The sequence below is a fragment of the Tiliqua scincoides genome, chromosome 3 (assembly GCF_035046505.1).
Source record: "Tiliqua scincoides isolate rTilSci1 chromosome 3, rTilSci1.hap2, whole genome shotgun sequence".
In the NCBI taxonomy this organism is placed as follows: domain Eukaryota; kingdom Metazoa; phylum Chordata; class Lepidosauria; order Squamata; family Scincidae; genus Tiliqua; species Tiliqua scincoides.
In genome coordinates this window covers 34,856,497-34,881,679 of record NC_089823.1, presented here as the reverse complement: position 1 = coordinate 34,881,679, position 25,183 = coordinate 34,856,497, and the positions used below count along the sequence as shown (strand labels likewise).

General features: G+C 44.7%; 1 protein-coding gene across 1 annotated transcript in view; it reads right to left on the bottom strand.

Annotated features, from left to right (window-relative positions):
• NME7 (NME/NM23 family member 7) overlaps nt 1–25,183 on the bottom strand; it is a 104,451-nt gene that overhangs the window by 1,044 nt on the left and 78,224 nt on the right. Inside the window, exon 11 of the mRNA XM_066620338.1 lies at nt 21,303–21,410. Coding sequence (XP_066476435.1) covers nt 21,303–21,410 — 108 coding nt within the window. The remainder of the gene's footprint in view (nt 1–21,302; nt 21,411–25,183) is intronic.

Here is a 25,183-nt window from a genome sequence, read left to right as displayed (position 1 = left end):
TTTTCTTTCTTGTAGAATCAACATGGTTAGGTATTGTTGGGTGGCAGACTGAACCAACCAGCTGTTTGGCTTTTGAACCATATTCTTAATCAGGTGCAGGCTATCAGGGAGTGGGGGGAGAAACCCTCATAATCTTGTATGCTGTGCCTGATTCAGTCTGATACCAATATCAGCTATAGACTTATCTGTAATTTTGCTTTATATTAAGACAACAATATGCTTCAAGAACAACATGGAGTTCCAACCTGTTTTTTTTTCTTGTAAGACTAGTGGGAAAGAATGCATTCTTAACCTTTATTCTGCAAATGCCACCATTTAAAAATCTTATTTGTCACCTGCTAGGCTCTTAAACTAGAAGCAAGTCCATGGGGGGGGGGGGGAGAAGGGGACAGAATCAACAGTTGGCAGGAGAGGTTTATCATCCTTCTAAGCCATTTTCCCTTCCACTGCTCCCTCATTACCTCAAAATCACTTACAGGGACCTAATGTTCCTGACAGAGAAGCAAAATCTCAAGCTCTGATTTCAGAAGAATTGACAGATCAACATTCAGAAGCCATGAATCTACTAGGACTGCTGGGGATGATGGTCTCAGGCCCCTGCTTTAGGCCAGACTATATTGCAGTGAAAACCTCTCCAGCAATTTCTCCTACAATTCCAGGGTACAACTGCATCTCAATCAAGTCTCACTATGAGGTTGCATCAGTAGTGAAGTCATTTTTCTGGTAATCTCACCTGAACAGGTTTCTCAAGGGGTTTCCCTTGAAGAAAGCTCAAAGGATGGGTATGATGATGATGGATGTTAGCCTATGGAGTGTATACTGCATGGAATTGACAACTCAGTCAATGGTTCCCTGCAGTGGAAGAAGAGTATCAACTGGCTGCCACAGACTAGCTACCCTAGCTAAGATGGCAGTCTTCCCTCCCCTATTGTTCTTGTTAAGGAATGTTCTTGTTAAAGGTCTCTAACCTGTGAAGCAGAGCCAGAAGAAACGTGCTACTTCAGATGAACTCTGCCTCTTCACACTGTGAGGGAGAGACATCTCAAAAGTCTACAAATTATCTCTGGGGAATTAGGTTTAATTGCTGGCATTTAGGCTGTAATCTTATACACTCTTTTCTGGGAGTAAGACCTATTGACCACAGTGGGTCTCAGTAGACATGCATAGGATTGCACTGTTAAGGAACTAGAATTCTTGGTCATTAGCATTCTACAGAAGCAAGAAGTTTCCCAAAACTCTACCCACTTGTGAAAGATTCAAAATGAAAGCTTCTCATCAATGACTTACATAGTATATAAATATCACCACAGAACTTTTATTGAAAACAAGTTGCTATGACTTTAGTTGCATGCTGTTGACAGGGTGACTAAGTTTAAGACTTGTTGCAGTTGCCTTTGTGCACTTAAATGTGAAAAAGATCTGACTAGCTTTGTTTGATCAAAACCTGTTCCCATATTTCCCCAAAATACAGTTCTTCAGATTTTAGGGCTATGCTTATGGGAGTTGTATCAGTTCAAATGCCAATCCTTATCTGAAAGACTGCTGGCAGCCTGCTATATTATGCCTGCAAAAATTACACCCTCACTCTAAGTCAGGGGTGTCCAAACTTCTTGGGAGGAGGGCCACATCATCTCTCTGACACTGGGTGGGGGGGAGGGCAGGAAAAAAGAATTAATTTACATTTCAAATTTGAATAAATTTACATAAATGAATATATTAGAGATGGAACTTGTATGAATGAATGAAGGTTTTGCAATAGCTCAAGGCCTTGCACAAAGCAAGGCCGGCCTTTCCTTCACTGCCGCATCACAGGCATGAAACAGCAAGCAGTGGGGGGAGCCCTCATCCCACAGCACATGCAAGAGGTCAAACAGTTGGCTGTCATGCTGAGAGCAGTTGCATCAGGCCAGCCTGGGCTCCAGCAAGTGAGGCTCATTGGAGTCTGGGGGCTCCCCGTGGGCCAGATTGGGAGTCCTTAGGGTCTGCAAGTGGCCCCAGGTGGCCTCAGGGCCAGGGTTTGGGCACCCCTGCTCTAAGTATTCCCTTCTTGCCCCATAATGTGCAGGACAACACATCCTGCATCTGAATACAATCATATTTCTATATCCCACCAGCAACAGCTAATGATGTAGAGTAGGAGACACGGAAACACATGACAATGTGGATAAGAATTCAACTCAACCATAGATATATGTGGTAAAAAATTAAAAGTGGTTCCCCATAATGTGGGTTGGGGTTACAAGTCAGTCCCACAACTGCAAAAATTGAAGACCACAGTATTAAATCATTCATAGAATTGTCACATTTATATACTTCCAGCTCATTCAAAGATGCCCAGTTTACAAGTCATCTCTCAGTAATCTCTGTATGGCTTATGGGTGTTGTGGGCTTACAAATAAATCCTAAGAGTGAGTTACATACAAACATTATGTTTGGACAGGATAGTTGCAGAGAGGACAGTGGCACAATTTACAAACCTCCAACCAGCAGGATTCCTCTGGAAAAGAAGTATGGCTAACACCGCATTCTAGCTTTAAAGCTGATTTCTTAATTGCACTGTCCGAAGCATCACAAACATGCTAAGGAACCCCAAAGACCAAAATAAGGAGGATTTAAAAATGCACAAAATTATCAGTTTTTCATTTCAACATACGACTACTTGAAGCAACTTAGCTGCCAGTGAGCACACAAACCTTTTAAAGAATTAACACATACAAGGCAGGAAGGAGGACTGACTCCATAACTATAATCTCAAGCAGTAAGAACTGATTTGGTCAGCCACTACAGTGATAAAAATTGCATATGGCCAACCAGTAGTCCACACAATGTTTCTGCCTTTCCTCCAGAAACCTCAGAGTATAGCTAAGAGTGGGTCCAAATGATCTCAATCCCAGCCTGGGTCAATTCTGGAGATGGAAGTTCAAAGTTGATGGAATCTGGCACTTGTCAATCTTCCATTGGGCAGAGAAAGTACTTCAGCATTGAAGGGCGAGTTGGATTTGGTCCTGGAATTTTTCCAGTGCTGATCAGCCAGTCCTGCTTAGTATGACCCACCTGACAGAAGACTAGAACATGAAACTGAATTCAGTAGAGAATTTCCAGTCTTATACTATGGATTCTGATAGCCTCTTTCTACATTTTGAAAGATTACCTAACTATAAGCCTATAGCTCTAAATGTGCAACTTCTGTGCTGACTTGCTCCCAAATGGTTCCCCATTAGTAGAGTCCCTATACCTCCAAATAGCTCCCCCAGGGCAGTGGTTCTTTACCTTGGTTGGGTCACAGATCCTGTCACGGGGTGGGGCAAGTGCCTTTCCCTTTAAGATGGATTAAGTTGGGTGTTTGCTGCCCAGGTGTAGTGCATCAGTAATTTAGAGAATAAATCGTGGGCTTGGGTGCCTGAAAATACACACACAGCAGGAGGAAGAGAGCTGAGGGTTAACATCTTTTATACTGAAAATGCTGAGACCTGCATGGTGGTAATTTTAGCCTCTTTTTAGTTTCTTGCTTTTAGCTACTGTAATGCATGTAACTATGTCTTTTGGAGCAATTGAAACTCCCTTAAAATAAAAATATTTTACATGAAAAATTGGGTGCAATTATTGACCAAGGAATTGTATGTTAATAGGACCTTGGGCTTGGAGTAAGCTAATTAAAAAAACATTGCTCTTGGGGGTTTGTGGAGGATGGTGTAAGATTGGAGGAGGGTTAAATCCTGCTTGGCTTGGGAATCTCCCCTGGTCCTTCCCTACCCCAAGGGTGATGTTTGTGACAGACCCCTTTGAGAATCTCAGGAAAGCTTAAGATTCCCCTTCTCAGAAACACACACACACATAAACACATATACACAATTTGTATGCACCTGGTTCACAGACAAGCCCCCTCCCCCAGTTCAAGAATTCCTGCTCTAGGGGGAAAAGCAAAATAGGTCCTGCTTGACAATTAGGAATACAGTATTAAAAGGCCAAATTCTAGGAAGGTAATTCTGTAATAAATAAGCTGAAATCTGGAAATTCCACAGATCACAGCCCATGTCCTGTTTGTTCTCAAACCTTGTAATACAAACACAAGTTCACAGAGCTACTTGATTGGCATTTCACAGCAGAATGTGCATTAGTGTCACTTCCATACTTTCCACCTTCAAGAGTGCAATCGGTGCATGACTTCTCAGACATTTCACTGAGTTCAACAGGGCTTACTCTCACATGTGTGTGTACAGGGATTGCAGTCCTAATCACCTAGGGAGTTTACATACTTGTGCAACCCATGATAAAAGCTATTACAAAAGTCCTGACTGTACCATTTGTATAGAGAATGATCTTTTGAACACTGTGTGCCCTGAAAGCAGTGAGAGGTTGGATGAGGGATTCAAAGCAAAGCAAACACTTGGGAGAAGTGGAAACACTGTTTTAGGGAAGTAGGGGATTAATCCAGGAAGCATTACTGAGTGATGTTGATACTGAAGTGGGGAAATTTCACTGTTTGCAGTTCTCCCCAAGAGTGAAAACTCCTGTGCAAAATTCAAATAGGGAGCAGATGTTGAAGCCAATCTAGAACAGCACTTTTTAATGAACATAAGAAGAGCCCTGCTAGATCAGGCCAAGGTCCCATATAGTCCATCTTCCTTAAATCACAGCAGTCCACCAGATGTCTTTGGGAGCACTCAAAACAACAAGACAGTGTATCCTGATTCTTTTCCACTTCAACAGGGATATGATAGCACTCTTCAAAATACCTGAAGGGCTGGAACAAATTTTTTCTCAGCTGCCTCTGGGGGTAGAACTAGATTCAATGGATACAGACAGTAAGGGAGGAGATTTGGCTGAACATCAGGAAAAAATTCTTGACAGTCAGAATTTGGCAATGGAACAGATTGCAAACAGAGGTTTGGAAGGCACCTGCTGGAGAAAATCTAGAAGGATTTCCTGCTACAGGCAGGGGGTTGGTCTAGATGACCCTGTGGGTTTCTCTATGATTCTATAAATAAACAAATTCACCCACCCATTCCAAATTGCTTCTTTCTCGACAAGATCAAACATCAGACACCTTTGGTTCAAATATGGACAAATGGGGTGGAACCAATTGTATACAATTATAAAAATTCTAATCTTGGTTTTTAGGTTGGTGTTCCATCACCATTTGTGGAGTGAGCCTCCTAACATGGCCATGCTTCATTTGAAGTTATTTCCTTTTGGATTTTTTAACCCAGAAAATATGAAGACTAAGCATTTTATGGGGAGTACCTTAATAGAAGATGGGAGTTATGCTGGTACAGCATAGTGGTTAAAAACATAAGATCTGAACTGGAAGTCAGATCAAGTCTCAGCTAAGTTGGAAATGTAACTAGATGGTCTTAGACTAGCCATGCTCAAGACATCATGTGTAATATAGGGATTATAATATGGAGCTATTATAAGGATTAAAGAGAATTACTTTCAGCATTTAGGAAAAGATTTGTTTTTCTTTGTTTAAGTTCATTTAAGTTCATCTTTGCAGCCATAAGGGGAAGAAATTTACTATAAAACAGAAACAGAGGGATAGGATTCTAACAAGAGTTCAGGAACTGCTCAAATGCATCTCATGTGTTGCATGAAGTCTGTGTCAGTCATGGAGGTTTGGGTGTTCAGACAGAATATCCAGGAGGCTTTCATTTGCAAGAATAAATCAAACCAATACTTTCCAAATTTTTAAAAACTCTGTTTTGTATAGCTTGTGAAGAAGAGGGTTTTCAGTACTACATGCTCCGACTATGGCACAATTTGATAAAGTGCAAAGAAAGAAATTTCCTGCATTAACAAACATTTTCTTATGAACATAAATATGGCTACACTATTATCCTTAATCATACTGTCAGTTCTCTTTATATGCAAATTTGCTGTCTGTGAATTCACTTATCCACAAAGGGTAGACTTGCTACTTTCATTGTTCACTGCTCTGTTCTGGTCATCTGTTATGCAGAGCTCTTCCACAGCCTGCAGGGACCTACAGGATGGCGCTTGTGACCATCATGGACCCCTTTAAAATGGCCAGTGGAAGCTTCTGTCTGTCCTTGCAGCCTCCAGAAGGTCTCTACAGTATTCAAAAATATTTTGTTACTTCCTGCTGCACTCTACTGGCTTCCTGTAGGGTCTCTGCTGGATTCTTCTGATGGCAGGAAAGGTACCTGAAAGATACCCAGGGTGCCCATTGTACCTAACCTCATTGATCCTATAGGATCACTGGTTCGTCATCTGCAAATTCACTATCTGCTAGGATTATGAGAATTGACTGTATGTCTGATTTTTGCCAATTCAAATACTTCAAAGTTGCTCACAAAAATAAAACAAAACAGCAGAAATCAACAGAAGGAGCAAGAGCTAACAGTAAGAGAACAAAGCAATAAATAGGAATTAGGTTATCTAGCAGTTCTGCAGGCCAAGATAATTTTACAAATTAAAAAAAAAAATCTAAAAAACAAATACAATACAACAGGAATATCTTTCAAAAATTAATTGGAACTGACATAGGAGATTTTGCCCATTGTCTATAGCCTTTACTGGATGGAGTTCAAAATGCTTTCCCTTTTCAGTGAAAATTTAAAGCATCTTACATGGGATTATGTCACTTGGTATGGGCCCCTAATGAAAAGCAGTGTTGCAAAATCACCATATGACTGGGAGAAACAATGGCCCCTTTAAGTAATTATTTAAATGCTACCAAGGGAGGGAATGCAGCAAGGAAGAGCCTGTGAAAAAAGGGTCAGTCCTGCCTTTGATGATCAGTTCTCCCATCAACTATTTTACAACCCAGACTGTCCTGAGAAAATAAGAGTTAAATTCCAAACTGCTTAAAGGCTGGTTGCATGGTAGGTTGAAAGTTAATATGTAACACTGTAAGAGACCTTTGTTCAGAAGGTGACACAAGTGAGTGCTGGGCAAAGAAAGTGTCTGTTTTTAGCAGTTTGATGCTTTACAGAGTTATCCATTTACCCGCTTTACAGTTTCCAATATCAAATTATAGCATAAAGTTTGGTACAAAGGGGAAAAATCAAAATTGTTTAAACATGCTTATGTTTTAAGAAGTTTGCATTCTGTAATTCTGCAAATTTACTTCTAAGGAAAATCAATCATCTATAGCTGGTGCTGTCCATGATTTTATTATGATTAGATTATGCCATCTTTTACATAGATTACAACATCTTTTACAGAGTTGTACAGGCAACACAGAGAGGACTGCAGATGAATAAACACTACAAAGACGAGCATGCAACATCTTAGTCTAGTTTTCATTCAGAAAACATCTTGCCTGTTCTACACATAGATGACACTATAAAAATATCTATATAAATATGGAGGGAAGCTGCTAGAGATTTCCCCCATCCCACCTATGACCACATGTCTCTTCACTAAAAATGAACAGAGAGAAAAGAGTAAGTGCGAAGCACAGTGAACAGAAGAGCCACATAGCTAACACCAGGTCATCACAAATTTCAGTGGACTGGCTTGTGTTGGTGCAGATGGAGGGAAAGCAGCAGCCCATTTGGCAGGTGTCCAGAGGTTGGGGCTGCACCCAACAGAATTCTAAAGAGTAAAACATCTCCATTCAAGCACTACTTTTAACTACACCAGGGGTGCTCAATAGGTGGATCGCGATCTACCGGTAGATCGCGAGGCAAAATGAGTAGATCGCGGAGTGCCGACCCCCCCCCCCTTCAGGTGCCTCTGGGAGGAAACGCCGGGAGTAAGGCCCATTGTACTCAATGGAGCTTACTCCCAGGTAAGTGTGGCTAGGATTGCAGCCTCACAGCCTAATCCTAGGCATGTCTACTCAGGAGTAAGTCCTGTTATACTCAGTGGGGCTCAAGGTACACCAACATACATTGTACACATAAATGTTATATGTTATGATGGTGCGAACATTGTAAAAAAAACTCTGGTAGATCTCCGGGCCTTGCTAGGTTTCAAAGTAGCTCTTGAGCCAAAAAAGTGTGAGCACCCCTGAACTACACCATTTAATCCCTTGGAAGTTCACAACTCCTGTGCATCAGGTTGTGACATTTAAAATGGTAATGAACTCAACACAGTACACAGCCACTTTTCCTCCCCTCTCCACTTCCTCTTAGCATGGGCCCCTGAAGGCCTGACAGGTTGAGTAAAATACATCATCTCAATCCACTTGTATACTTCTGATATTTAGGGAGGTGAACTATAATGGAGTGGGCACTGGGCCACACACCCTCTCCTTTGCAAACTTCTTATGCCCTGGCACTGTATGGTGTGCCAAATGCAACTGAGCATGCTTTTATTCTAAATTACTTCTTCTAAATTGAAAGTAAATACCAGACAAGAACAAGAAGTTCCTGTGAGAGAGCAAAGCATATGTTTCTTCATGGTGAGCTGTAAAAACTACACATTCAGTACTTAGCAGAAATTTAACAACTGCACTCATCACTGAACCAGCTTATAACCTGCCGAAAACAAAGCACCTCCAGAACATTATAACCCCATGAATGGGGTGGGGCATTCCTCCTTGGAAATGCAAGTGTGACAACATAAAGAACATCAAGTGCTGAGCAGGCCAATACTAGGTTGCTCTACAGCAGAGATGCCAATAAGCAGCATTTTCCATTTCAATACAGGGGGGTATTAATTCATTTGTTTTGGCATCACTGCCCTTTCACATTTCTTTCCAGTGCCCCTCTAATCCTCAAGCATCCCCCAAATATATGGCATTAATCAGGGACCATTAGTGACCCAGAATAAGATGAGGTGCAGACGGCATCAGTTCATCATGCAAGGTTACCGGACCAATAATATGAAAATGAACATACCCCCCAAGCTTCTAGACTCTAAGCTTCACAATGATTCTGCCAGATCCCTCTTATATATTTCAGCAAACTGTAAAACAGTTAGAAAATGACACTACGCTCTTTGCTGGGCCACTTCTTTAACATCCCAATCCTGATTAGCACCAGTGCAGTGGGGCCGCAGGGCCTCTGCTTTATCCAGCACCGACTGGGGGCTTGCTGGAGGTCTCCTTGGAGTAAAGGGATATTCTCCCCCTTACCCTGGGTAACACTTCGGCCTGCCCAATGGGGCTACTCAGATCTGCAGCAGATAATTCGCTGGCAGATGTCCAAGCATTGCCCCATGTAGGGCGTTCAGTTTTTCAAAACCTTGCTTCCTCTTAAATGTAGCTGAGTCATATCTACTGCAGAGCTTTTGGCATGGAACCCAAATATTCAAGAGCACACACTGCTCTCTCTCCCACCAGCGTCGGCCTACACGATCAACGTAAGTATATTACAACTATCTGTCCTTGTGCCACAACAGCTGTGCCAAAATAGCAACAGTTTCAACTGCTAGTTCAGGGATAGCAAACTTCGTTCTCCTTCCATATATGTTGGAGACACCCTGCCACTCCTCACTCCAACAAAAACTTAGATAGTTATGTAGCAAAATGTTTGAACCACACTTCATCTGTCACAGAGCAGTTGGAGCAGGTAGGATGAAAAAAATAACGCTGTATGTATGGTCTTGCTGAAGGCACCCTAATGGTATCACCCACCCTGTGAAACTATATAAGATTATTTTAGTTCCACCATGATTTTTTTTAACATGGAAATTTCTTTAAGTAGTTTTCCATTTCATTTATGTTTTTCTAGCAAACCATGAAATCCAACCTCGCTGATTACTTGCTACAACTATTGCCCTTACAAGAATCACAGCTTTTCGACTTTCATTCATACCCTGGGACATGAATAATTTAAACTCCAATCATACAAGTCTTCTCTTTAGAAGAGTTTGCAGAAATATATACTGTTGACTTTCTGACAAAAATTAAAGCCTAAAGAGTACTCTGAGTTACCCCATCCCTTCTAGGACAGGGATGTCAAACTTGTTTCATACAGAGAGCTGAAGTTAGCATTCATGGTGCCTACAAGGGCCAGAAGTGACATCATTAAGTGAAAGTGACTTCAGTAAGCAGATGACAGTCAGAAATAAGCAATTTGGTCTCACATAGAAATTCATTAGCTGCAAATGACAGAAGAGAAAATGTGCAAATCTTTCTCAGGTTTTCAAGATATAAGAGAACCCAATTATCAAGCTAAGAGAGCCCAATTATGATGGGAATAACAGAAAGCACTTTCCCACCACTGGGACAGCAGGGAGGCCAGTCCAAGCCCTGTTGGGCTGGCAGACAGGGAAGCCCACACCAGCTGTCAGAGCAGTGCAGGGGGCGTGGGAGGGCATGGGGAGGGCAGGGAGGAGGCATTTCGGGGTGGGGGGAGGATGGGTAGCGGGCGGACCTGTGAACAGATGGTGAGTGAGTGGGATGTGGGTTCAGGATCCTGCACTTATGCCGGATCCTAGCCCCGGTCCCGGGCATCCCAGAGCAGCTCTGGGCTGCTTGGATCTCTGCCACCTCTTGAGGCTCAGCCCAGGGCAAGGGGAATCACTTCCCTTTCCCCATGTTCCTCAAGAGGTGGCGGAGATCCGAGTAGCCCCATAGGGGCTGCTGCAGCACAACATGGAGAAAGGGGAAGCGATTCCCCTTGCCCTGGGCTGAGCTACTTTCAGCCCCAGTCCTGCTCTGGATGCAGGGCAGGCCAGCCAGCCCACCTTCTCCAGGGCAGGTTAGGATTGGGCTGTAAGAGACTGCACTGAGCTCAGAATTCAATTAAATGCCTCAAAAATCACAGGAAGGAATGGCTCAAAAATGTTATTACAGGCACTGACATTTTCTGATGTACAATTATAGCCTTCGATTCAATTAGGTGAAGAGGATTTTGCAACTGGCATGCTAACACTTACTCTTCCCTAAAGCAACAGAAATATCGCAGTACTTTACATTTTATGAATGAAAATGGGCTTATTCATGTTATGGCCAATGGCATTTTAAATTCCTCTCTCGACTACCTGGCTCCAATCAGTCATGTGAGGGTTACTTATTAACTTCACTGTGCTTGGTGAAGTCATTTACAGAAAAAAAAGTCAAGAGTTCAGGGTCAAACTATGAGTTACAATGAACTTTTAAAAGAAAAAGGCAGCTACCTCCTCTGTCCCAGTGGCATAGCTAGAGGGAGGTCAAAGTATTGATGGCTCCGCAATGGGCTATGTAAGCGTCCCCTCTCGCTCACCACCGGAGCCAAACCAAGCAGCAAAAACAACACAGAGGTGTCTCCTCTGTCTGACTAAGGCTGCAATCCCAACCACACTTTCCTAAGAGTAAGACCCATTGAACAAAATAGAACTTACTTCTGAGTAGACCTGATTAGGATTGTGCCCTATATTATATAAATGTATTTTTTTAAATACAGGTTATAAAGGGCCAGGTTGGCCCTTATTCTTCCATTATTTATCATATAGTACCTTTCTCCTCTTCCAAAAGTGGGTAACCAATATTCTAATGGCAATTTAAAAATTAAAAATTAATTCAACTGCTTAACTTGACCAAAGTTATTTTAGTTATCCCAGTAATACTTTACTGAGTTCATAATGATGATACCCTTTTCCTTTCCCTCCCCTACCTTTATTTCCAAAAGTATTTTTTACCGAAGTATACAGATAAGTTTTTGAATCAAACTTCACATTTTAACTTCAGAGTTCTAAAGTTGTTTTTTTCCCCTTTCGTGAGAACACCTTTTTAGGTATCTTCACAAGGAACACTGAGGCAGCAATCTCTATTCATACTGAGAATTAAGTCCCATTGACCTCGGAGAGATTCACGAGCATCCCAATCCTGAACTGCCTGACATGCAGGTCTGCAACGGTGCCAAAAATGGCTGCTGCCGCATCTGACACGCTCCATTCAGCCGCCACCACCTCCTCAGGAGAAGGGAAACTTTCATTCCCTTCCCCCAGGTAAACTGAGTAGCCCCACAGTGGGGCTACTTGATTCTACAGCAACTCGAAGGCGAAGGTGTAGACTCAAGAGCTTCCATGTCAACACGGAGGCTCTGGATCCAGTGGAGCAAGGCTGCACCAGTCCGGCCTCCCTCCCCCCCCCCGCTCCCTCCCTCCTTCCACCTCCCAGGAATACCTCCTCCCTGCCTCCTCCCACGCCCCCACCTACCTCTCCACTGCTCATCAGTCTGCGTGACTGCCGAGTGGCAGCGCTCCAGTGCTCCACCAGCACTAGCCCAGCACCGGCCAGTGCTGAGCTAACACTGGTGCTAGGGCCTGCAAACATGCCTTATAGCACATTTGTGACAGTCAGCACCGGCAGGGAGCCGGTGCACAAAGCTTAGGATTGGATCCTTAGTGAGTATTAGGACTGCAACATTAGAGTACATGGTAGCCTGCAAGTTGCCTGCAAGTTGTCATTCTGAATTAATGTTCAGAATCTGATGGGACAGTGTTCAGACCAACTATATTGGCACCAACATTATGGAACTCCCTTCCCCTTGACTTGAGAATGGCTCCCTCTCTTGAGAGCTTTCGGCGAGGCCTGAAAACACTGTTGTTTAAACAAGCCTTCTGATTTCTGGCCTTCTTAACTTTTTATACATCTTTTAGTTTTACAGGCTTGATTCCTCGGTGATCTGCTCTTTTACTCTTTTAATCTGACTACTGTTTTTATGGCCCTGTAGTGTGTTTTTAAATGTTTTTATCTGTTTGTATTAATGTTTTTTAAATTCTATTGTTTTTTAATATGTTGTTAGCCGCCCTGGGTCCCGTTAGGGAGAAGGGCGGGATAAAAATAAAGTTTTATTTTTATTTATTTATTATATCCAGTCCAATTATATCCATTTCAACTATAACCCACATGTATCCAGTTTTTTTTCTCTCTGCAATCATCAAGAGCTAAAAACTTGATTTTTAAAAATTAAAATAGAATGTAAGTTGAAGTTCTCAGAAGGAACGTTTGTACTAGATGCCAGATTCAGTGCTTTCACACTGAACATGTGGGAGGGCCATATAAAACAGAAACGGATCCCAAGATCTCCTGACCCAAAAACAATATGGATAAAATAGACAAAACATATAGCTTCACTGGCACTGCAGACAGAGATGTTGGTGCAAGTATTTAGGTTTGGGATGCCAGTCTCTTTCAAATTAATTTAAGTAGACAGTCATTATTACCAGTATGCCCATTTATGCGGTTGGTTAAATTTAACTTCAGCAGGTCCCATATCTGTGACCCTTGCATACATTTACTGCTGTTCAGGGGAAGTAAAACAGTTCCCTGAAATGACTGTGGTCTGTATAGGAGTGACATTGAGCAAAACCCCTGCAATTTTTCTGTGGTCAGTGATTGCCTAACTGTTTCCACACATGGTGTGATTGTAAAACTGTCAATCAGGGTGGCTGAAATTTGTGGTTGCTGAACCTCTTCTTCCTCTCACAGGGTGCATTTACTAACTGCAACAGAATGTCAGACAACTCAAAATTCACCACCTGAAAAATCTATGTAAACCCACCATAACCTGCCTTACCATTCACTTTTGCAGCATGTATTTGATTACAAGCAAGGGGATGTTTTCAGATGTGTGGCTGATATTGGTTGGATCACAGGACACAGCTATATTGTATATGGACCACTCTGCAATGGAGCCACCACAGTTCTGTTTGAAAGCACTCCAATATATCCCCCCTCTCTCCTCCCTCTGCAATCCTCCATTACCCTCATTCCTTCTCTCCCTCTGCAATCCCCCATTACCCACAATCCCCCCTCTCCTCCCTCCCCCTGCAATCCTCCCTTACCCTCATCCCCTCTCTCCCTCTGCAATCCTCCATTACCCTCAACCCCCCTCTATCCCCCTGCAGTCCTCCGCTACCCACAACCCTCCTCTCTCGCCCTGCAATCCTCTATCCCCCACAATCTCCCTTTCTGCCCCTCCACTCCTGCATCATCCCCTGGGGGCTGGGGATAAGAACAGGCCCTCAGTTTGGCTGTACCTGTCGTAACAGGTGACCAAACAGCCACCGGGTAGATGGGACTCGTCAGCCTGGGAAGGCAGCTCATCTAAGAGAAGGAAACTCTGACCTCAAACCTCCACTGCCTTGTGGCTACATCCAGTTGTGGAAAAGGCTTCAGGAGTCAACCTCAAGGCAAAATCCGGAGCCGGAGTCACCGAGGCAGTTCACGGCTGTACACAGTCACACTCTGGCAACTCCTGTGACGCCGCTGGAACCAACTGTATTGGCTTCTGCCTTTCCATTGGACCATTCCAGCGATGTGGAGAGGGGGGATTTGCTGCGTGGGTAACAGCCTATCCTCCATACCTTCTTTACCCAGGCTTCGCGCACTGCAGAGGACACTCCAACTTCGCCATACGGCATCGGCACAACACGGGAAGCAGCAGTTTACCAGTTATAAGTCTTCGCTCGATTGGCGTAGAGCGTGATGCGAGGGGCTGCTTCCAACGGTGGGAGAGATCATTGCATCTCATTGGGCAGCTACTGCCCGCCTTAAGCTGGGCAGTCCCCAGCCAGTAAGGTGTTGCCTCACCACAGTCCGTTAACCTCACGGGGTGAGTGGGGTTTAGGGAGAAAACCGACAAGCGGATCAACAACTCTGCACCATGCAACAGAAAACAGAAAACTCCTGCCCTAAAGCTGGGCACCTGAAATGTAAGGACAATGACACCTGGCTTCTCTGATGACCTGCAAGAAATAGACAACGCACGCAAAACAGCTGTCATCAACATGGAGCTGAACAGATTGCAGATCGACATTGTCGCCCTTCAAGAGATGAGGCTGCCGGATTCAGGATCTGTCAAGGAGAGAAATTTCTCATTTTTCTGGCAGGGAAAACCACCAAACGAAACCAGGGAACATGGCGTTGGCTTTGCGGTCAGAAATATCCTGCTGGAATCCATCATCCCACCTACTGTGGGAAGTGAAATAATTTTGTCCCTGCAGCTCCAGGCATCAGCAGGACCTGTCACTCTCATCAGTGCTTATGCACCGACTCTGTTATCTCCAGCAGAAGCCAAAGACAAATTCTACGATGACCTGGCCACCACTATCAAGAAGATCCCCGTAAAAGAGCCATTATTCATCCTCGGCGATTTCAATGCTAGAGTTGGTGCTGATAACAGTTCGTGGCCCACTTGCTTAGGTCAGTTCGGCACTGGGAAGATGAACGAAAATGGCCAACGCCTGCTAGAGTTTTGCTGTGATCACAGTCTCTGTGTCAGCAACAGGCTATGGCGTTTGGGCCTCTTCAGCCTAGAAAAGAGGCGGCTGAGGGGGGACATGATTGAGACATACAAAATTATGCAGGGGATGGACAGATAGGGAGATGCTCTTTACAGTCTCACATAATACCAGAACCAGGGGACATCCACTAAAATTGAGTGTTGGGCGGGTTAGGACAGACAAAAGAAAATATTTCTTTACTCAGTGTGTGGTTGGTCTGTGGAACTCCTTGCCACAGGATGTGGTAATGGCATCTGGCCTGGACGCCTTTAAAAGGGGATTGGACAAGTTTCTGGAGGAAAAATCCATTATGGGTTACAAGCCATGATGTGTATGTGCAACCTCCTAATTTTAGAAATGGGCTATGTCAGAATGCCAGATGCAAGGGAGGGCACCAGGATGAGGTCTCTTGTTATCTGGTGTGCTCCCTGGGGCATTTGGTGGGCAGCTGTGAGATACAGGAAGCTGGACTAGATGGGCCTATGGCCTGATCCAGTGGGGCTGTTTTTATGTTCTTAACATGAAGCCCCAACATAGAGTCTCTTGGAGACACCCACAACCAAAGCACTGGCACCAGCTCAACCTGATTCTCACCAGACGCTCCAGCCTTCCCAGCATCAAGATCACATGCAGTTATCAGTGTGCTGTGTGCGACACTGACCACTCCCTGGTGTGCAGCAGAGTGAAACTGCAAACAAAGCGACTGTATCACACAGAAGATAAAAGAAAGGAAGACCTTGTATTGATACCAGCAAGACCCGGGATCAGAGAAAAGTGGAGGAATTTGCACTAGCACTTGAGGAATCTCTTCCAGGCCCGGCCAACGCAAACGCATCCAACAGATGGGAACATTTCAAGAACACCGTTTACAACACCGCCTTGTCCATATTCGGCAAGAAGACCAACAAGGCAGCAGACTGGTTTGAAGCCCACTCTGAGGAGTTGACACCAGTCATTGAAGAAAAGAGGAGAGCTCAAGCAGCATGCAAGACCTGTCCCAGTGAGCGCAACCTGCAGGTCCTCGGAGCTGCTCACAGCAAAGTCCAGCAGACTGCCAGGTGATGTGCTTACGACTACTGGCTCCAGCTCTGTTCCTAGATACAGATAGCAGCTGACACAGGCAACATCAAGGGGATGCATGATGGTATCAAGCAGGCCCTAGGTCCAACGCAGAAGAAAATTGCCCCTCTGAAGTCTGCTGCAGGTGAGGTCATCCAGGATTGGGCGCAGCAGATGGAACGCTGGGTGCAGCACTACTCTGAGCTATATTCCAGAGAAAATGTAGTCACCGAAGAAGCACTGAACAACATTGAGTGCCTGCCTGTGCTGGAGGAGCTTGACAGTGAACCAACCCTAGAAGAACTTCACATGGCCCTGGACTCCCTTGCCTTTGGCAAGGCACCTGGAAAAGACAGCATCCCTGCTGAAGTCCTAAAGTGCTGCAAAGAGATCATCGTCACTGAGCTGCATGAAATCCTTTGTCTCTGCTGGAGAGAAGGTGGAGTACCTCAAGACATGAGGGATGCAAACATCATCACGCTGTACAAGAACAAAGGAGACAGGGGTGACTGCAACAACTACCGCGGCATCTCTCTCCTTAGTGTTGTAGGAAAGCTGTTTGCCTGGGTTGCACTAAAGAGGCTCCAGGTACTTGCAGAGAGCGTCTATCCAGAATCAAAGTGTGGATTCCGAGCCAACAGGTCCACCAGACAACTTAGACAACTTAGACAACAACTTAGACAACAACAGGTCCAACCAGTCCCCTTAGACAACTGCAGAAGAAATGCAGGGAACGACAGCCACTCTTCATAGCCTTCATAGATCTCACGAAGGCTTTCGACCTGGTCAGCAGGAATGGCCTCTTCAAGATTCTCCCCAAGATCGGATGTCCACCCAGGTTCTTCAGCATCATCAGGTCTTTCCACAAGGACATGAAGGGCACTGTTGTCTTTGATGGATCCACATCAGACCCCTTTGACATCCGAAGCGGAGTGAAACAGGGCTGTGTTCTTGCGCCAACCTTGTTTGGGATTTTCTTTGCTGTCCTGCTGAAGCATGCCTTTGGAACTGCAACAGAAGGCATCTATCTCCGGACCAGATCAGACGGAAAGCTCCTCAACCTCTCCAGACTGAGAGCAAAGTCCAAAGTCCAGCTGAAATGTCTGCGTGACTTCCTCTTTGCTGACAATGCAGCTGTCACTTCCCCACTCTGCCAAAGATCTCCAGCAGCTCATGGATCGTTTTAGCAAGGCCTGCCAAGTTTTTGGACTGACGATCAGCCTTAAGAAAACACAGGTCATGGTTCAGGATGTGGACTCACCTCCCTGCATCACAATCTCTGCGCATGAACTGGAGGTTGTCCATGACTTTGTGTACCTTGGCTCAACAATCTCCAACACTCTTTCTCTGGATACCGAGCTAAACAAACGCATCGGTAAAGCAGCTACCGCATTTTCCAGACTCACAAAGAGAGTCTGGTCCAACAAGAAGCTGACAGAACATACCACAATTCAGGTCTACAGAGCTTGCGTCCTGAGTACACTTCTGTACTGCAGCGAGTCATGGACTCTTTGCTCACAACAGGAGAGGAAACTGAACTCTTTCCACATGCGTTGCATCCGACGCATCCTCGGCATCACCTGGCAGGACAAAGTTCCTAACAACACAGTCCTGGAACGAGCTGGAATCCCCAGTGTGTATACACTGCTGAAATAGAGACGCCTGAGTTGGCTTGGCCATGTCGTGAGAATGGGCAATGGCCAGATCCCAAAGGATCTCCTCTATGGAGAACTTGTGCAGGGAAAGCGCCCTACAGGTAGACCACAGCTGCGATACAAGGACATCTGCAAGAGGGATCTGAAGGCCTTAGGAGTGGACCTCAACAAGTGGGAAACCCTGGCCTCTGAGTGGCCCGCTTGGAGGCAGGCTGTGCAGCATGGCCTTTCCCAGTTTGAAGAGACACTTGGCCAACAGACTGAGGCAAAGAGGCAAAGAAGAAAGGCCCATAGCCAGGGAGACAGACCAGGGACAGACTGCACTTGCTCCTGGTGTGGAAGGGATTGTCACTCCCGAATCGGCCTTTTCAGCCACACTAGACGCTGTTCCAGAACCACCATTCAAAGTGCGATACCATAGTCTTTCGAGACTGAAGGTTGCCAACTAAAATTTTTTTTTTAATGTTGTGAAAATCCACCCCTGGGATAGGTCTGTACTACATAGGTACATATACAGGTGCAGCCTATTTATCCACAGATTTTTTATCTGCGGATTGGTCTCTACGCTAATGGGGTTGGGGGTACTGAAAGTCACACACACCTTTGCCTCCTTTGCCCTGCACTGACATTTGATAATGTCCAAATCGACTTTCCTAATTAGAGGCAGGAAGACTGCAAGGCTAGGAACCACACCAACAATGGTGCAGATTTCTGGTGGCCACCATGCCTGCAGTGACATCTGAATTAGGGCAGAATGAATGCCTCAATCTGGAGGCACTTCTTGATTTAATTGCTACAAAAAAATTATCACTGTATTTATATTTAAATATCTCAATATATTTAATACCTACTAAAATAGCCATTTTATGCAATCTTCAAATCCCACTCACATCCCAATCTTAAAATCTTCAATAAAGGGTGAAAACTTTACATGGAACATCTCTTAAGTATAGTGGTTAACATCAATATTTCCATTTGCCAGATATTTCTCCTGTGACATATTCCTTAGTTCAGTTTTAGAGGAACTCTATGCATCTGTACTCCAAGTAAGCTTCCGCCCCCCCTCCCGAGTTTGATGGAACGTACTCCCAGGTAAGTGTGTATAAGTCTGATCCTATACACACCTGGGAGTAGGTTCCATTGAACTCAATGGGGTTTACTTCTGAGCAGATATGCATGAGATTGTGCTTTCAATCAATTCACAATATACATATAAAGGGTGAAGTACTCCGACTGCAATCCTAAACCCAATTACTGGGAAGAAATTGAAGGGGAACTTGCTTGTGAATAAATGCACACTGTCAGGGGCTACTTCAGTGGCCCTAGTACAACAGCTATAACTTTATGTAAAGTAAAGAAGGTACTTATGTGGAAACATTCTAAATCTCCAATAAATTATCCTGTACAGTACCTCCCAAAGATTAACAGTTGATGATATTGACTATCTAGTTTTTGTACCTAGTTGGATCATTAACTCTTCTAAAGTTTCTTGAATTTGGTTAGCAGTGTATGTTTTCCAATAGAACTAGCTTAACTGAAATATAATATTGCTTCCTCTTACATACGACACATATGTTCGAGAATTCATTATGTCTCGCATAAAAGAGATGAGCTGTATGGTAGCTTTAGGACTATCCAACCAAGGTAGAAACTAAATATTATGGGTAGAGGTGTTTGTTTCAGGTGAATAAGATAGGATTACAGCCCAAGTCTTACAGAACACAATGGGCTTACTTCTGAGTAAGATAAATAACACTGGGCCCAATCCTATCCAGTTTTGTAGTGCCAGTGCAGCCATACCAATGGGATGTGCACTGCATCCCGTGGTGAGGAGGCAGTCACAGAGGCCTCCTCAAGGTATGGGAATATTTATTCCCTTACCTCAGAGCTTCACTGTGGCTGAACCAGAGCTGGCAAGTTAGATAGGATTGGGCCCACTGTCTTCAAATTACTGGAGCCACATCATTACAATACAAGTTTCCCAACCCAGTCCCACTTGACTGGCCGCCACTTGTTGGGATAAGGAGACTCAAAATGCTGTGAAATTCCACCATAAATCCTGCACTAATGGTTATTACTGGGGAAGAGAGGAAGGCAAGGAGATGTGTGGCTGCAGTAATTCCCTGAGGCAACCAGCAACCCATTTTTACTAGGGTAGAAGTAACACGAGCATTTTATTGTTGAAACCAATACCCCTTCATTTTGCAATGACAGAACAGTCCATAACAACCCTGCAAGAATTCATCAATGGCCTTCACTATATTGCCAGAATCTTGAGGTAGGTGGAGAGTCCTGAAGATGCATTGTGGCAAAGGGTTTCAAATAATACACTGCTTGCCAGGGAACTCCCAAGACAGTATTCAGTGCTTCAGTACATTATTAATGTGACACTGATAAGACATCGGTTGCCAGTGCTGGGTGAGTGCCAACCGCTAAATGAGAAGTAAGCAGCACTTAAAGCGTTCTGTTGGCATTAAAGCTAAATCTACAGCTGAATTAACTTCAGAAAGGCAACACCACAATTGGCCTACATTATTAAAAGAATGTAAAGCAAAGGAACAGGTTGTCTGCAAGTGGTTGACTGCCATCACTCTACCCACATAAGAAAGGTTTACAGTTCAGCACCAAAACATAGTTTCACTTAGGATGACTTATCCAGACAACCCCTCAGTTACATGCAAAGCAAAACTTGGACGAATGGGGGAAAAGTGGCCAACACACCCCAAAATAATCACACAAATAGATACTGATGGTGTCAACCAAGAAATAATTTACTTTGAAGCTCTAGCACATATTAAGTAGTAGTCTGGTAACAAAATTGTTGCTAGAAAAGATCTTTGGATACTGTCAGAATCAATTGCAAACCTGGCCTCAGTGCCACCTGGGGGTACAGGACTGCAAAATGCCACCCCCGTCTGAAAAATGACATTTCTGGTTTACATGGAAAACCAAAATTGCTGGGTTTTTTGCATTCTGAAGGTCTTAGAAGGCCTTCGGGGGGCTGGGGAAGCTGTAGGCAGCCTCCCTGGCCCTTAAAAGGCCTGCTAAAGCCTAAATAAAGGGCAAAAAATGGGCCTGAAAAAAGAAAAAAATGGTGGCAGGGTGGAAAGGTCATAGTGTCATGCCCTGCAGGGTGCCGCATGGGGCACTCCCCCCCCGATCCTCCCCCAGGCATGCTAGTAGTCAGAATTCAGAATTCCTTTCAACTGGTTTCAATTCACTGTTGTCTGTCCAATAAAATTACAGCAAAAAGTTGTACAGGTGAAATGTATAAGGTGCCAATTTCAACTAGCATTTCTTAGATGTTCCTAGGTGACAGCAAACATGTACTTAAATCAAAACAAAAAAAACCACTCTTCACATGTATCATCAGATTCTAATCAAAATAAATTTACTTTTGCAAAATAAATTTACTACCGTCACTTTTTTTTTTTTAACTTATAACCTAATATCCAGCCTCACCTCCAAAAGACCATCCTCTGGAAGATCAGTGCAGTGAACAGCATTCTGGATCTTGTTCTTACCATATCTAGCACGGAGTGTGCCAGGGCGGAGGTAACGGGCTATTTCCTGTGAATATAAAAATAATATAAATACACACAGAGAAGTCATTTGTATCATGAAGAGTCATTTATGCAAGGATTACTGCATACATTCCCCTGGGGGCTGGGGATAAAAATAGGCCCTCAGTTTGGCTGTACTTGTCGTAAGAGGCAACTAAACAGCCACCGGGTAGATGGGACTCGTCAGCCTGGGAAGGCAGCTCATCTGAGAGAAGGAAAACTCTGATCCCAAACCTCCACTGCCTTGTGGCTACATCCAGTTATGGAAAAGGCTTCAGGAGTCAACCTCAAGGCAAAATCCGGAGCCGGAGTCCCTGAGGCAGTTCATGGCTGAACACAGTCACGTTCTGGCAACTCCTGCGACGCCGCTGGAACCAACCGTATTGGCCTCTGCCTTTCCATTGGACCATTTCAGCAACGTGGAGAGGGGGGATTTGCTGCGTGGGTAACAGCCTATCCTCCATACCTACTTTACCCAGGCTTCGCGCACTGGAGAGGACACTCTGTTCCAGAACCACCATTCAGAGCGTGACACCATAGTCTTCCGAGACTGAAGGATGCCAACAAGAGAGACTGCATACACCACATTTACTCTGAGCAGCCCATTGCTTTGAGCACTGGCAAACGAGGGGTATCTTGCTATAAGGACTCAATTCTCAGGTCTCAAGCTACCAGTACTTGTAGCTATTTGAAGCGCACCACTGATTTCCTGAGCAAACTTCAGTACACTGACAAATCTCCCAGAGAATATAACCTTGTGCAACCATGGCTGTGGAGGCTTCATCAGGCATGGCCCAAGCCCAGTTGATTACTTAAGCAGGGGGCGATATGTTGCTCCCCCACCCCAGGCACACAGAGCATATCCCACTCACATGGTTTTTCCCTCCTCCACCAACACTCTCCCCCAACGGAAGCCCTTCCCCAGAGATTTCCCTCATCCCGATTCCTCCCCCTCTAGACTCTAGAGCAGTGGTTCTCACACGTTAAGCACCAGGACCCACTTTTTAGAATGAGAATCTGTTGAGACCCACCAGAAGTGATGTCATGACTGGAAGTGACATCATCAAGCAGGAAAATTTTTCACAATCCTGGGCTGCAATCCTACCCACACTTATCTAGGAGTAAGTCCCATTTACTGTCATTGTTAAAAGCACATACATAGTAGCCTGTTAAAAGTACAGATCTGTAACATGTTCCCAAATGCAGTCACACAGAATGGTAGTATCAAGTCTATATTAAAAATAAAATATTGCAATGAATGGGGACCCACCTGAAATTGGTTTGTGACCCACCTAGTGGGTCCCAACTCATAGTTTGAGAAACACTGCTCTAGAGCAGGGGTGCCCAAACCCCGGCCTGGGGGCCACTTGCGGCCCTCAGGGGCTCCCAATCAGGCCCTTGGGGAGCCCCCAGTCTCCAATGAGCCTCTGGAGACCTGCTGGAGCCCATGCTGGCCCAATGCAACTGCTCTCAGTATGAGGATGACTGTTTGACTTCTCATCTGAGCTGTGGGACAAGGGCTCCCTCCACTACTTGCTGTTTCACAACTGTGATGCAGCAGCGGCAGAGAAGTAAAGGCAGGCCTTGCATTGTGCAAGGCCTTTTAGAGGCCTTGAGCTACTCTAAGACTTTAATTCATTCATATAAGTACCATCTCTAATAAATTCATTTATGTAAATTTATTCAAATTTGAAATGTAAATTAATTCTCCCCCCCCCGGCCCCCAACACAGTGTCAGAGAGATGATGTGGCCCTCCTGCCAAAATGTTTGGACACCCCTGCTCTAGAGTATCTGTTAGTAGAACAAGACAGCACTTCCCATGGAAGTCCCTTGGGCAAGAGACCCGGGGAGGCAGATTTTTCCCTTGCAGGCAGTTGCCTGGCAGCAACTTCCACTGAGGACCTCTCAGGCAAGGGAGTGGGTCTACGCAGGTGGAATTCACTCAGTCCACGACAGAGGTAGATCTTTGTTGCTTAGGGTTAGGCAGTTGCCTTTTCCAAGTGCAGGGGGCAGGTTTCCATCTTATATTGAACACTGATCAATAAAACCGATTTCCACCCCTTATTGCCAGTATCTGTTTTCTCTATTATTACACAAACCCAATATTGTAAATAAAAGTTAGTTTTGGAGCTTGCTTTTGAGAACTACGGGTTGTATCCAGAGTTGTGTGAGCAGAAAGCTCTTCGAAGGTGAAGGGAATGGGGAACTGATGAAAATTGGATGAATGCACTTTCGGTGAGTAGAACACCTAACCCATCTCCTGAAATTTTGCTAAAAGCAGCTGCAGTTGGAGTATGTGTTTAATTTAAAAAGGGGTCATTGTGCTGGGGGAGGGGTGACTTCCCCAACTTAAAATCACTCACTCACCCGAAGCCGCTGTTAGCTGTAATGGGGAAAGGAGAGAGAGAGAGGTTGTATTGTGCCTGCACACTTTCCTCTCTGGAGCTGCATGCAGCTTCAGTGCAGTCACGTGGATACGGGCTGTGGTTCAAGAGGTCATGGAAGAAGATTCTTTTCCCTTAGCCGCATGTCCAAATCAGGCCTCCGCTATGGCTGCTTTTAGCAAAATGTTGGTAGATGCAGTCTAGCATCAAATCTAGTTCTTCAGTAGCACACTACTGTCAAATTATTCACACAGAAACACATATTCATTTAGTTCTTACAGAATCACACAAAATGGGTTGCTATGCCACTTCCATATTGCTTTTCTTTTCTTAGGGTACAATCCAGCCCTTGACTTGGGCCGGCGAATGGCTGACTTGGGCCAGCCCAGGAGGGTTGCAAATGTGCCACAAGGCATGTTTGCACCTCCTCAGGAGGAAGCCGGGTCATTGCTCAGAGAAGCGCCAGCCTGCGGAGGCGGATGCAAGCCTCCGCGCCGGCTTCCTCCACACGGGTCCCATCGGCCCACCTGGGCCAAGGCAAGAAGCAAAGGTAGGCAGGTAGGGGGGAGGGAGGTGTTCCTGGGCGGGGGGAGGGCGGGCAGTGAGCAGCCCGGTGGGCAGGCGGTGGGGAGCAGGAGGCAGGGCTGGGATCCAGTAGTTATGCCGGATCACAACCCCCATTCCCGGGGAGAACGGAGCTGCTTCAAGTTGCTCCGCTCTCCTCAAACTTGTGCCACCTCAAGAGGTGGCGCAAGTCCGAGGAGACCCATAGGGGCCAGCAGCGCATAGCTGGAGGTAAGAGGAAATGATTCCCCTTGCCTCTGGCTGAGCCTCTTGGCTTGCCTGTTCCAGCGCAGGATAGGATTATGCCCTCAACCTCCTAATCTAAGGTTGCAATCCTAATTATTTAGAAGTAAGCCCTACTAAATCTATTGGTATTTATTTCTGAGTAAACATGCACAGGATTGCACCTTAAGTTTCTAAAATAGCACACAAATAATGGTTTGAGTTACTAATTAAATTGCTTGCTTCTGGCAGCAGCACTGCAGACAAAATTGCAACTAAAAATCTGTAAAAATTTATTGGAATGGTATAGGAGTTGGCATCCTTCAGTCTCAGAAGAATATGGTATCACACTCTGAATGGTGGTTCTGGAACAGTATAAACTCATTCAAAATGAATAAACTATTTTTAAAAAAACAAGTAATTGATTTGAAATGTGGTGTAATAGAAAGCACTTCAAACTCAAGTAACAAAATGAGCCAGCTCTTACCTTTTTTGTAAAGTTAATAGCACTTGATTTATATAGGACAGCAACTACTCACTTGTAGGCTTTTTCTTAGGGTATAAAATTGAAGAGTTAGGGCCAGGTTTATGAATCTGCAGCACTGGTGC